A 14,951-nucleotide genomic window follows, 5' to 3' on the forward strand; every position below is an offset into this window, starting at 1 on the left:
GCGCGAAAAACGAATTGAAATAATTTATTGTAAACATGAACGAGGAACCACGGAGCGCTTATCCTGGAAGTCGAGAAATTTTATTAGCGGACTGACAGGTACCGAATTTGGGGTTGCGCGAAAAACGAATTGAAATAATTTATTGTAAACATGAACGAGGAACCACGGAGCGCTTATCCTGGAAGTCGAGAAATTTTATTAGCGGACTGACAGGTACCGAATTTGGGGTTGCGCGAAAAACGAATTGAAATAATTTATTGTAAACATGAACGAGGAACCACGGAGCGCTTATCCTGGAAGTCGAGAAATTTTATCAGCGGACTGACAGGTACCGAATTTGGGGTTGCGCGAAAAACGAATTGAAATAATTTATTGTAAACATGAACGAGGAACCACGGAGCGCTTATCCTGGAAGTCGAGAAATTTTATTAGCGGACTGACAGGTACCGAATTTGGGGTTGCGCGAAAAACGAATTGAAATAATTTATTGTAAACATGAACGAGGAACCACGGAGCGCTTATCCTGGAAGTCGAGAAATTTTATCAGCGGACTGACAGGTACCGAATTTGGGGTTGCGCGAAAAACGAATTGAAATAATTTATTGTAAACATGAACGAGGAACCACGGAGCGCTTATCCTGGAAGTCGAGAAATTTTATTAGCGGACCGACAGTTACCGAATTTGGGGTTGCGCGAAAAACGAATTGAAATAATTTAGTGTAAACATGAACAAGGAACCACGGAGCGCTTATCCTGGAAGTCGAGAAATTTTATTAGAGGACTGACAGCTACCGAATTTGGGGTTGCGCGAAAAACGAATTGAAATAATTTATTGTAAACATGAACCAGGAACCACGGAGCGCTTATCCTGGAAGTCGAGAAATTTTATTAGCGGACTAACAGTTACCGAATTTGGGGTTGCGCGAAAAACGAATTGAAATAATTTATTGTAAACATGAACCAGGAACCACGGAGCGCTTATCCTGGAAGTCGAGAAATTTTATTAGCGGACCGACAGCTACCGAATTTGGGGTTGCGCGAAAAACGAATTGAAATAATTTATTGTAAACATGAACCAGGAACCACGGAGCGCTTATCCTGGAAGTCGAGAAATTTTATTAGCGGACCGACAGCTACCGAATTTGGGGTTGCGCGAAAAACGAATTGAAATAATTTATTGTAAACATGAACCAGGAACCACGGAGCGCTTATCCTGGAAGTCGAGAAATTTTATTAGCGGACTGACAGCTACCGAATTTGGGGTTGCGCGAAAAACGAATTGAAATAATTTATTGTAAACATGAACCAGGAACCACGGAGCGCTTATCCTGGAAGTCGAGAAATTTTATTAGCGGACTGACAGCTACCGAATTTGGGGTTGCGCGAAAAACGAATTGAAATAATTTATTGTAAACATGAACCAGGAACCACGGAGCGCTTATTCTGGAAGTCGAGTTTCACCGCGTAGCGGACCCGAAGCGCGAGATCCGGGAGGTTGAGAACCCGGTACTCGAAATTTGCGGAGCGCGACTCTCAACCGTCCGCCCTACTGCGCGGTTGGTACCGGACTGAGGAACTCGGCTAGCCGATTTTAGATTGGTGACGTCACTTTCCGAACATCCGAAAATTCATACTTTGGTTTCGAACTGTAATACTAGGTATGATGATGTATGATGTATGATGTATGATGTATGATGTATGATGTATGATGTACGATGTATGATGTATGGTCTATGATGATATGATATGATGTATAATGATTTTAGTGTTCACATTTCATACAAGAAATACACACTTTATCTCTCCTGCCGATTCCAGACTCAAGCGGCCAGGCCCTTTCAATGTCAGCCGGTGACTAAATATATATCCTTCAGTTAACGGGTCAGCTAATAACGCAGTCGTTCTGCGACAGTTGGATGATGAAAAATTTCGCTCCTATCTTTCAAATGTGTGTTGAAATACACTCGAAGTGTTAAGAAGCGTCGTTCTTTCTCTCCCTATCACCTTTCTAGGTCTTTAAATCACTACGCAGCGTTAAATACCGTCTTATATACGAAGCATCCATTTCATCTCGTTCAAAATTAGCGCATCCGTGATGTATTACAGTTACTCTGAATTTTTTTCCATTCGAATACTTTTCGAAAAACAATTCTGCTCCTCCACCGAACGCGGATACTTCACTTGCGACCAGCTAAAACAGCGTTTGAATTCTATGCCTATGAAAATTCAAAATCGAGAGAGCAAATAAAAAGTTGTTGGAACAATTATGAATACTAATGTTATGGAATACATCGAGCGTACCTCGAATAGAATCCCATTTCGAAATGAATAATTCTTCTCTTTTCATATAATAGCTAATCTAGTAATATAGGTAAATAGGATGGTTGGAGGTGTTCGGAAATGGTAGGACATTTCAAAAGTTTAAGTCGACGATGATCCGGTGCATCAATTTTATCGTTACAGATTTTCTTTCCCCATGAGGCATAGAGTATTCAACAACGATAATGCAGTCCGTAAAATTCATCATTCATCTCTGTCTGGTAAGCTAATTCGCAAGGCGTGGTATTCTAGATATGTCAAAACTAAGCTAGCGGCACGTGTTTGCATTTTTAGAAAAATACCCGTACTCTACATACACTGTTTCTGATCTTTTGCTACATTTGGTTTAATCCCCATGCTTCCACAGCACGAATAGTCGGAAATGTTTTTGATTATCCATAATAAAATAAAAGAGGTAACGAAGCTTAAATTTATTGTTAAAGCTCCAATGAATACATCAAACTGCGGTCGAATCAATTCATTTATTATTTGCACATGACCTCTGTATATTTCATAAATTATTCCTAAATACATTGAAACATATGTATTTATAATGAAATATCATGCAATGGGCTGTGTAAACTATAAACTATAATTTCTATCAAATAGCTGCTTTTATGTTAACAGGGCTTTGAGACTCAGTTAAGTTGGTTCTAGATTTTTGCCATCGTATGTAGGACATGGGTTACAAGAACAAATGCGAATTATGAAGAACTCCGTATTAGAGATAAGGATATTTCAGTTCAAGTACACCTTTACACAGAAATCCGTATGTGAATATACTAAAACCTCTGTGTTTATTGTAAAAATCTAGTTTTATATATGTGTATATGTGCATAGGTATACATATACATATATACACATAGATGTACATAAATAATTACCAAGAAATTAGAAACACTCAAAACTTGTCGCAAATCGAGTAAAACGTAAGGTTAATAATATACAAATTACACAAGCGCACCATAAAACTTGGCAAGGGTAATCCTAGTGCAGTGATTGTATAAACTGAAGAAATATACATTTACATATACATGATATAAATTAATAGTCTAGAAAAGAGTATTTAGAGAGCTTATCTAATTCCGATCTTGTCACAATAGATCATTAGCATAATCAATATACGGTTAAAGCTGTATTAGCTACATTCACTATTAGAGATAATATTTTTTATCCATTTTTATAGTTATTTAATTTCTTGTACAACAATTTTTCAAATTTCACCGCAAAATGCCCAACGAGTTCTCGTAGTACAAATACGAGTCCAATTACTTTACGGATGGCATTACATTGATTTTTGCCTTCTCGCGTCGAGTTATAAATACAGAGAAATCTCAATGAGAGCTCATTTCTATAAGATTTATTGTAGTGCTGTATTCGTAGCTGTACCTGTTATTCTATATTATATACTGTCCTAAATTTTAAACACACAGCACAACAATGGCTGAAAGCACAATGGCAAGAAGAGAGGAGCAATTCGCATCCTAATAAATCTTTCCTTCTTTATACGTAGCACAGCGATGTCACGTCGGAGGACATGTACTAGTGGATCACTAGGTGGGACACAGAACTGAAACATAATTATGTTGAAAATCTTCAACATCTCTTACAGAAAGTAGGTACGTTGCCAGACCTTATATACCAACAATGAATATTCATAGATGGTATATTCATAAATACTTACAAAAGTGAATTGAAATAATTTATTGTAAACATGACAAATTTGAAAACTTGTAGACGAAATATAATTACAATTGTCATTAAATATTATAAAAGTGTTTTACTCACCGAGCACAAATCCTCGTCCTCCTCGTCCACCTTGTTTTCCTCATCTTTCTCGTCCTCCTCCTCGTCCACCTTCGACCACCGCCAACCGCCCCCAACAACCACCAATAACCACCAATAACCACCTCGGGTTATACCTTGAATAGTAATAAATATTTTTAGTATAAGAACTCAGCAAAAATATTATGTAACGATTAATAGAATTAATTATCCGATTAATAATGTAATAAGTTTTATTAGCGCATTTATAGCTACTGAATATGTGCTTGCGCGAAAAATGAATTGAAATATTTTATTGTAAACATGACAAGTTTGAAATATTTCAGATGAAATATAATTACAATAGTTATCAAATATTATAATGTTTTACTCACCGAGCACAAATCCTGGTCGTCCTCGTCCACCTCCAACCACCTCCAACCACTGCCAACCACCTCCAACAACCACCAACAACCACTTCGGGTTATACCTCGAATACTAAGAAATATTTTCAGTATCAGAACACGTCAAAAATATTGTGTAAGGATTATTATAATTTCTGTATAGACACATTTTAACAAGAAGATTATGAGAAAATTATAAAAAATCGGAGAAAATTTAATAGCCCAATGGCAGCTACTGAATTAGAGCTTACGCAAAAAATGAATTGAAATAATTCGTCGTAAACATGAAACAGGAACCCCGGAGCGCTTGTCCTGGAAGTCGAGCTTCACCAGGTAGCGGACCTGGAGCGCAGGATCCAGGAGGTAAAGAATTTAACGCGGTACTCGAAATCTGCGGAGCGCGATTCTCATCCGTCCGCTCTACTGCGCGGTTATTTCCAGACTGAGGAATTCGGCTAGCCGATTTTCGGTTACTATAGCTCGATGACGTCGAGGGAAAAAAAAATTCGGGTGACGTCATTTTCTGAACATCCGAGCATCCAAACATTGGTTTCGAACTTTAATACTATGAATAACGATGTACGATGTATGACGTATGATGATATCATATGATGTACAATGATTCTAGTTATCACATTTCATACAAGAAATACGCACTTTGTCTTTCCTGCCGATTCCAGACTCAAGCGACTTGGCCCTTCGACGGTTAGCCGTTGACCAAAGATATGTTCTTCAGTTAACGGGTCAGCTAATAACGCTGAAGTTCTGCGACAGTTGTATGATACAAAATTTTGCTCGTACCTTTCAAATGTGTGTTAAAATACATTGCAAGTTTTAAGAAGCTTCGTTCGTTCTCTCTCTATCACCTTTTTAGGTCTTTAAATTACGACACTGCGTTAAATACTGTCTGATATACGGAGAATCCATTTCATCTCGATCACAATTAGCGCATCCGTGATGTATTAAAGTTACTCTGAATTTTTTTCCATACGAACACGTTTCGAAAAACAATTCTGCTCCTCTACGCAACGTAGATACTTCACTTGCGACTAGCTAAAACAGCGTTTGGATTTTATGCCTATCAAAATTCAAGATCGAGAGAGCAAATGAAAAGTTGTTGGAATAATTATGAATATTAATTTATGGAATACAGCGAGCGCGTGTCGAATAGAATCCCATTTCGAAATGAATAATTCTTCTATTTTCATGTTATAGCCGATTATTGTAGATAATCTAGTTAGTCTCCTGGAAAATTATAAAATTTATAGTATGCATCACGTATTAATCGTAAATGGATCGTATATATTAATATCGTACATGGAACGCATATGGTACATATAATATATACTTTTTGGTCACTGCATCATTATCATATCTGATCTATTATTATTTATGATCTATGTATACATTCTCCTCTCTGGTACCTATACTTTAATTAAATCACTGTTTTGCTACGAATTTTGGAAGAAATTTATTCTCGTTATTAATTTCTTGTATCGCTGACAAGTCGGTAATTACACACAGGCTAAGTACAGGCTTGGGCTTACCATTGCGACGTCTGTGTTACTCGGAAGATGAATGCAGCCAGCATCATGTCGAAATCGGTAACTCTGTGATGTTCCGCAATGAGTTCTTAACTCTACCGTTGGAACATCTCAGGGAGCGCAAGCACACGACGATTTTCGGTTGTCACACCAAAGCCCATTAGGGCAACTGTCTTTATATTCTGCAGTCAACGATTTATCAAAGAAAGTGGGTCAATTCTTACCGAAAGGACACTAAACACCAATGTCAGTCGGAGGAGCACTAACCAAATCCTAAAACGTGCGTAATTATCGTGTAAACTGTACTGTATCCAGCAATATTATCACAGATATACTTATGTGAAAATTGATTATAAATTGGGAACTCTATTGCATTGTTCGATCAAATTTAGGACTACAAGAAACTTTGTTCTTTATAACAAGTACTGCATTTATAAAAATTATGGTATTAATTTTCCAGTACGAGGCTGTTAAATTTCTCAATGAAATTCTTCATTTTATTCACAATTCATAGATTCTATAAATGAGGGAATTTCATTGATTTTGTTAATGTTTTGTGTAAGAAACGAATGAAATTACTTACATATGTATTTCTTTATGCTGACAGTTTCAAATTGTCTTATTGTTATCTGTAAAATTATCAGTAGGACTTCGATACTAGCTCTTAGTTCAGTAATATAATAGGTAATTCTAAATGTCTGTAACAATAAAACTGGTTATTTCGTATTACGATAATCTATGTATTTACATTTACATGTTTCCGTGTGTACAAGATCGTTGAAAAACATTAGAATGTTTACAATTTATATTTTCCACTCTTTCATAAACCTTTTTCGCTTAAAATCCACGAATTTAGTTATTTATTTACAGTAAAAAAATTTATCTGGTAACAACTTTGAAACGCCGGCCTTTTATCATTTAACTAGTTATGAATTTCGTCTACGAGTAATGTCATATTCCACTTTTTTTACTTAAAAAAATGAATATGCTGATACGAATATAAATTGAGTATGAAAATCGACGATGAAATCCATACTCTCATCATTATGTACAAATTCCAAAATACATAATTCAGCGTGGTTACTTAGACTATTTAACCGATTTTACAGGAAATGTACATAGCTGATAATAAATGGTTATCGCATCTCTCAGATCATTTACAGGTTAGCCTTATATCAAATATTGTGCTACAACGGGCGTAAATGAAATACAGTTTGGTCATTGAACTGTCTATTTCTTCTACTCATACGACGATGGTCTGCTAATGAATTGAGTAAGAGCATCCGTTTGAGTAGCTGATTTTCATCAAGTAATAAAAGTTAACCAATTTACTTAAATTTTATTTACAAAAATGACAATAAAATAAGATAAACATTTGTTGGCCTCATATTACTCGACATACATTATTTCGCATAACAAAATACCTAATATTAACGCGTGTCCTTAATCTCTGCGCAAATATGAGTAACGAATCAAAATAGCAACTACTAAGTAATGCCGATAAAAGTCTCTGTAAAACAAAGTACACACTTTCTGCTTTGCATTCTCCTGAAAATGAAGTTTAATCTAAATTTTATAAAGCCGCAGACTGATACGAACTTCTTTTATGGATAAAACTGTAACGGTTGAACCGATGAAAAGTAATGAAAAATAAATTACAGCTTAGCAAGCATGAAAATTTTTCTGAGATTGCAAAGTATTTGTCATAGATATCTCAGGACTCTCGGACTTTTGGCGTATCGTTTATTTACAGATTGCTTACTCTATTATGCATAGCATATTATATTATCTTACTACTCTTAAAACTGGATTAACTTGCTGCACACACGCGCACGTGGTCCATATGTCGCATGAAGACACTGGGTGGTCAGTCGCTATCAGAGCCAACAGGGTTTATCTTTTTTCTTTTTTTTGCTTGCTTTGGTTTGATGATTTCTTCTTCCTGAAATTCAAAATAAATCCTTTAGACTTGACTTAAATGAAAATTTTTGTCAAAATGAGGCACGCTGTTGGACTTGTTGCCATAGTGGCGTCCGTGCAAATTCGGTTATATAGTGGCGATAGAAGTAATATAAGGGCACTAGAATATGCGACGCATTTCAGAGACACGCTACGTGATATTTCAACGCGAAAATTTCGGCTGAAATTGCTTCCTAAGAGGCTAGAAAAGAAGGCAAAAATGAATAAACGTTACTCAAAAAAAACATAGATTTATCTCGCAAATCGGTGAACCGTTTGCAGTAAAATACGCAATGTCTGTCTCTGCTCAAATCAAAACTAAAATGCTGCTCCCTACGCTCAAATTTTAATGTCCAAACTAAATTAAAAACTCGTGTAAATCAGTAAATGTTTATTCATTTTTAAAATACTCACTTCGCTACTCTGATCACTACTTTCGGTAGTCCTATCTCGCGGTGGCGGACGTTTGGCAGCAGGTCTTTCTCTTGTACTGGCACCAGCTTTTCTATGACCTCCTTTCCCTCCACCGCCGCTCGCTGTATTGGCAGCGTGTTTCCTTGGTGGAGGTGGGGGTGGCTCATTTTCTTCATTAACTTCGGCTAGAGCAAAGAGATCCCCATAACTTTTACGTAAAGAATCATTGCTCGAAGCTTGTGCCTGCTGCAATGCTCTCTGCATCCCATCCAACTGATAAAATTCCAATTCAGTTGACGACAGACAGTGCTGTCTCAGTTGGTCAAGGTGTCCTAGTACTTGTTCTCCCGTTGGAGGTCCTGACTGTTGCGCATGCTTAGCTGTTGTCCGCTTCCGCTTGTTAGGGCTAGTCGCAGGATACCGTGTACTCAATAAATTTGCTACTAACTCGCCCAATTTGTCTTCGTATTCGCGACACCAGTAACGTAATGCAGCTACCACAAACATATCTCCGTCAACACTGTGCCGGCAAAAAAGCTGTCGTAATAGCTCCATTGTGGGTCTGTGAATACCAGAGACAAGATTAATTTATTAACTTGCTTCTATATCTACTTTGAACGTGATATTCAACTTGTAATCAATAGAATTGAAAGATAATAAAAATTTAATTGCAACTACTAACTTTTCTTGCTTTAACATGAACAGGATTGACGTCAACGCTTCTGCATGGTTTCGAAATTCTAGTTTGGGCAATATAGGTAAGACAGACTCAATAGAAAAGTCGTGTGCAGCAATAAGCTGCCAGAAGCAATATTGCTCGAATGTTTCCCAATGTAGACTAGCTGTGAGAATGTTGGTAAATGATTCCTTTTTGAGCATTCTCAAGTGACCTTGCATTATCTGGCAAATTAGGTCCTGCAATTGACTGGCGTCAACAGTTGATACCACTAGTTGTAATAGGTGTACATTTCCAACTGCCACATTTTGAAATCCCATGTAGACATCAGGGATTAAGTAACAGAGTAAGTGTATGTCGTCTTCATGGCAAAGCTGTAATTGAAAATAATATTGACTGTGATGTTAGTTGAGCTCATAGTTCCAGGAAATTTGCATCTAGTTTTTATTAAATTAGTTTATATAACATATTTATAGTGCTTTACCTTTAAATCTGCCAAAAGACATGCTTCTAATTTCTTTTCTCGTTCTGAGCAAAAATCCTTGTACACTAACGCCTTAACGTCGTTTAACTCGTTACTGAAAAAGAAAAGAAAATAGTCATAGCTAAAAGTATAGTAAATAAATTGCTTGTCAAAGCTTAGACGCTACTTGAATTTGTTTCAAATCATGGACCATTCGTCCTGATTTGGTGTGGTGAATATATTAACGATGTTTTTCAAAATCAAGACTACTAACCTAGGCTCGCCTTCTCTTTTCTCTTCTTCTCTTCCCCAAACTTTAAGAAAATACAAAAGTAAGTATCCAGTTCTTGGCTGGATAGCTTGAACTTCTGCCAATACTCTAGATAAGAGTTTTCGACGCTTGTCTTCTTCTTTACACAACTGAAATTGGTTTCTATACATGACAAATAACGGTGTGCTTATACTATCTGCCAAACTCTCGTCATTTAGATTATCTGCAGGGAATATCTGCGACGTCGTTTGTAAAAATAGAACTGTAGATATCGCTGATGCTAACGCAGGTAACGTTTCCGATTCGATTTCGTCTTCTATGACTAATTGAACTATCCTCTCCATAGCTTGACACCTACAGACATAAATTTGGGGTATAACTTATATATTCAATTACAAACTTATTGTAAATCTAATTGAAAAAACAATCAGTAGCAAGGTTCAATTCGAAATTGAATTTCAACTTACATTTGCAAGTAAATAAAATATTTTTTTCATTACTTTTTGTTATGGTTGTATGAAAAACTGAATTGCTTAATAGTGAATAATTGTGCTAAAGGCTGGTATGAAAAGTAACTTACTTGGCCTCATTATCAGGTTCCAGATGTAAGCTTTCAACCGCTACTCCCAATTCTGGAGGTTCCAACATGAAACTCAACTGTGGTACTACTTCCTTCTCTTCTTTTAAAATGACGCAATTGGCATTCCTTTGGTCATTTTTTAGTTTCACTTTCGCAAGTGGCATGTCATCCTCATCTTCTTCCTCTTCAATTTTTGTAACAATCCTGCCAAGTCAAATACAGCACTTGATGAGTGAATGTAATTTTAATAATATGAACAACGAACTAAAAACATGATTGCGTTGTATAGAGCGAGTAGCTAACAGTGGTCTGTCCCCAACTGTCAAAATTTTTAATGTTACGTACATCGAGGCGACCAGTCATCCGAATTTATGACAGTTGGTCGACCTGACAAACCAACTGCTTCTGCTCTAGAATTTTAGGAGATGTAAGTTAGACCATTCGAATGTTCACTACTTACTCTATATAACACATGTTGCAATACAGCTGGGAAAATTTGTAAAACATGGATTAAGTTGAATAATACAAATGCTCCACTTACTGTAATGGCATTTCTTCTTCCTCATCACTAAAAGCTGGCTCATCTTGTCCCACATGATTGTTATCCAATGTATTTCCAGGTCCTTCCAGCATCAGCCCAGGACCAAGATCCTTATTAAGTTCCTCCATTTTACCTGAATACATTGGGATTGGAAGCTTATTACCTAGTCAAAAAGATTGTGCAAAAAATAGTGTTAGTAAGCAGTCGAGTGACAAATGATTATTCAAAATGGTAGTGCTAAAAAATTAGGTTTGACGTTATTGATTATTGACATTTTCTATGAAAATCAGCTCTGTTATTTAAAATAAGCTGGCAGTGGCGTTGATATGGTAGCATGCATGCAGTGCACAACTGAGGATTACCTGGATCAGTATTGGGTGGTAGACAAAATTCTTTGAAGGTTTCCCGTATTTTGGTTCTCAATTCTCTGTCTAGTTTCGGGCTATCAAATAATGGATACAGACTAGGCAGCACACGCTTTTCCAAAATCTGCCTGAGTGAGGAGAAAATACCACTTCTAACTTTCTCAGTCAATGCCGGGTAGAAATTTGGAATTATCTGAAATATGTATGTTCTCTTTATGACGTTCAAGATCAAATGAAAATGTTGGTTGATCTGACTTCTGTCGCGTAGTCAATATTTGAGTGTCAAATGTTTAACTTACCCTGCACAAAAAATCTAACAAAGTGGCAGTGACAGCAGGATGTGATCTCATCGAATTGTGCATCACTAGAATAGCTGGTTCTATGTTCATTATATTATCTTTTTCAGGTTCAAAAAATAGCCAATCATAAAATAATGCCAATTTGGCATTACTAGCGGCAACGGTGGATGTGCAGGTAGTGAACAGCCAGCCGATCACGGCCCACCTTGGAATAATGTCAGAGCACAAGAGTTCATTCGTTGGATGAATAACACCAACTATAAATCTAATGAGGTCACATCTGAGAGATTGAGACTCTGGAGTGGCCAAGTATTGTCGTTGGAACCAATCTTGATACCGTTTATGGTTGCCAAAACGCACTTGACTCGTTAAGAATACCAGTTTCCTTTCCATGTCAGGTGTCAGTCTTGACTGTAAAAACCTTCTAGAGGTTCTTGTTTGTAGAAGTTGCAATACACCAATGAAGTTTGGACACAAGGACTTTGGATTCAGTAACAGGTCTTTCCAAAGAGCTTCAATCTCTGGTATCCTTGCAACATTTTGTAACAGTCGAACCAAATCTCTGATAATAATATTTCATTGCATTATTCATTGTCAAGAGTTCTATGAAAATGACAGATAATTGTTGTACAATCATACGAAATAGGAGTGATTATAACTTTAAAAGAAACTTGAGGAATGTTATAATTTTTCTTAGCACTTTAAGGCTATCTTCAGATTGTACAATTTGAAAAATCTTATAATTACCACACATTTAGGTGCAAAGTATATAATTGGATGAATGTAACATTTGAATCTGATTACCTGCCGATCACTAAACAGTCAGCACATCTCTCTCTGATCAGCGACACCATAAACGAGACTTCCTTCTGCCTAAGAGTAGCTAAATGTGGAGCAGTGTGGTCCTCGATTAAACGTAGATAAGTATAGACAATTGAGGCAACCAAGAATGGGAATTTATCTAGCCACGGTCGGTTCTCTTGAAATATGTCCAAGAGAGCATCGACCAGAAATAGATTTCTCACTGAGGTATCTCCGCCAGCAGCATGCCTCAATAAACTCGAACAAAGGTTGTCGACATTTGTCACACTCGTTCTTATCATTTCTCTGAGAAGCCATAATAACTGACTTCTTGCTGTATCGTGAAGGCGTAAATATCTTTCTAGTACTAGTTGGTTCAGATGACCTAACACAATGGCTAAACCATCTCTAGTAATAAGGGTCAAGTCACGATAACTTTTGGCTGCGTTGGGTGGCTCAGTCAGAATAACTACCAAAAGTCCCAAAGACACTTCTTCGTGAGTCTTATCCTTGCACACTGCATTATTCAGGCTATCGTGGGCTTCTTTCTCAGAGAGTCCCGATGTGAGGTTTTGCAAAATTGTGTAGCAGCGCTCGAACTTCTGGTGAAAAGATCAAAGTGCGTTAAATTACTAAATGTCATATTCATTAATAATACAACAAGGCAACAAAATTATGATAAATTTAGTATTTTCCTAACAGACATTAGGTGTAAAAATATTACACTAGCATTTCACAATGTACCCACGTAAACATTCTTTAATTATTAAAGTTAAAAATTTCATATGTGTAAGGTGGACTCTTTGTCGTGTCATGTATGTAAAAGTAGTCAGCAGCTGTGTTTAAACGTCCTATCAGAAAGGAGAGAGACATCGCAGTATATACACTTGTTGAAATCTAACAATGAGTCGTTTCGGATTCAAACAGCATGAGAATTTTCGGGAGTTGGGTTTGTTTTCACCGACCAAATACTGCCGGATTTGTGTAACAAACTCAATGTTGAATTTTCATCACCAACTCTGTTTAATACTACAAAAAATGTTCTTTCTGATTATCACTGTTTCGAGTTTCATTTATTTTTATTCTTCGTGGAACAGTTTATAGTAATGAAGTATGTATTTTTTGTTTTATCGTTTCTTATATACACAACCTTTGCCTGTAGGATAATTATTTTCATCTACGATAATATAAATCAGTCACAGTCGATTTGAATTCCGCGCGAAAATAGGTATTTAGTAACAGGTGACGCCGCGTGCGGCCGCTTCCGCAAACACGGGACCGTCACAACAATGGCCGACTTCGCATTTGATACGTATCCAGGGATTATTTAAAATATTAATATTACCTCTTCCAAGTCGTCCTTGTTCTCGATGCATGAGGTGTAGAAGAGCCTAGAGGCGGCCGCTTTCGTTTGGTCCATCGTTGGCCTTTCTGTGCGCGAGCACTCGCTCAAAAGTCTTCCACGCGCGAGGCCTGCCCTGCCTGCTTGCCGTTTCCTCCGAGCATCGTGTCTGTTTATTCCTCGTCCTCGGGAGTCGTGAAACGTTTCGATGCGATTGCGCATTGATACACTCCGTTTCCCTGCCTTGCTTCGCTTCGTGACGCGGTCTTAACCGGGGGAACAAAATAGTACGTTCTACGCATGCGCAGTTGTAGGATTCACTACATATTCAGCGCTTGTTGGCTCGTGATCCCAACTCCCTAAAGCCCCAGCTGCCCCCCATAGGCCCCTTCACTCCCCCTCGAACCCCCCGCCAAGTTCATTGTTGCCTGAACCGAGAATCCGATCTCGTGCAAATTCGAGTACTTACACCTCGCGTTCTCGTCTCCGTCATCATTTCCGTCTCTCTGTCGTTTCCCATTTGCATCGTTACATTTCTCTTTGTATTCGCTCGTCTCTTTTCAACTTTTCCGTTTCACCATTTATCTTTATGGGTTGTACGCACATTACTTACGTATTAGATGCCTGCGTTTACCGCTTGACCGGACGTAATGTACTACCTGTAAGACCATATACTTCCGATTTCTCGTAAATATATAAGCTGTAGAATTGCTAACATGTTTCCCTCGCCGCAGCCCTTTCGGAACCTACCAACGTCGCTACGGCGGATACGGCTGTTGGTACTAACAGAACTTAATTATATTTTTTCACCGTATCTCGCTCTCACAAATCTACCAACCGATAGTCACGAGGTCACTTCCGGTTTTCCTGTATCAATTATCACAGATCTAATCTTACAAAACGGTGGTTTACATTGAAATAACATAAACCTACTAAATCTCACTACAAAGAAATTCCACCTGTATGCAGTTTTTATACAATTTCAAACGCACCACATTGAATGCGCATGCAAAGCGTTATCGTCTTTGAAATATTACCCGTGCACGCGGTTTGGCCATTAGGAAAGTCGGATGGATGGTTGCGTAGATCTTTTCTTCATCTGCGTATAAATCACTGTCAGCTGTGATGCTATTCACGAAAATGCTTCGAGTACGTATACCTTGCCGAGAAAAAATTTGTATCAAATGACGCATAGAACGACACGTTTGA

General features: G+C 37.6%; 1 protein-coding gene across 3 annotated transcripts; it reads right to left on the reverse strand.

Annotated features, from left to right (window-relative positions):
- Nucleotides 1-7,715: 7,715 nt before the first annotated feature.
- On the reverse strand, nucleotides 7,716-13,964 carry LOC124306976 (integrator complex subunit 3). 3 transcript variants are annotated; one of them, XM_046768213.1, is made up of 11 exons: nucleotides 13,746-13,964; nucleotides 12,404-12,999; nucleotides 11,600-12,161; nucleotides 11,298-11,493; nucleotides 10,936-11,098; nucleotides 10,395-10,598; nucleotides 9,818-10,168; nucleotides 9,565-9,658; nucleotides 9,087-9,454; nucleotides 8,405-8,966; nucleotides 7,716-7,973 (listed from the first exon to the last, which is right to left on the reverse strand). In XM_046768213.1, exons 1-11 carry the CDS (start codon nucleotides 13,962-13,964, stop codon nucleotides 7,899-7,901), a joined length of 3,390 nt encoding a protein of 1,129 aa, XP_046624169.1. In that variant the 3' UTR covers nucleotides 7,716-7,898. The 3 variants fall into 3 exon arrangements, with proteins under 3 accessions (XP_046624169.1, XP_046624170.1, XP_046624168.1); XM_046768214.1 differs by having other exon boundaries at nucleotides 10,936-11,068; nucleotides 12,404-13,002; XM_046768212.1 differs by having other exon boundaries at nucleotides 12,404-13,002.
- Nucleotides 13,965-14,951: the final 987 nt, after the last annotated feature.

This window comes from Neodiprion virginianus, chromosome 6 (genome assembly GCF_021901495.1).
Source record: "Neodiprion virginianus isolate iyNeoVirg1 chromosome 6, iyNeoVirg1.1, whole genome shotgun sequence".
Classification (NCBI taxonomy): domain Eukaryota; kingdom Metazoa; phylum Arthropoda; class Insecta; order Hymenoptera; family Diprionidae; genus Neodiprion; species Neodiprion virginianus.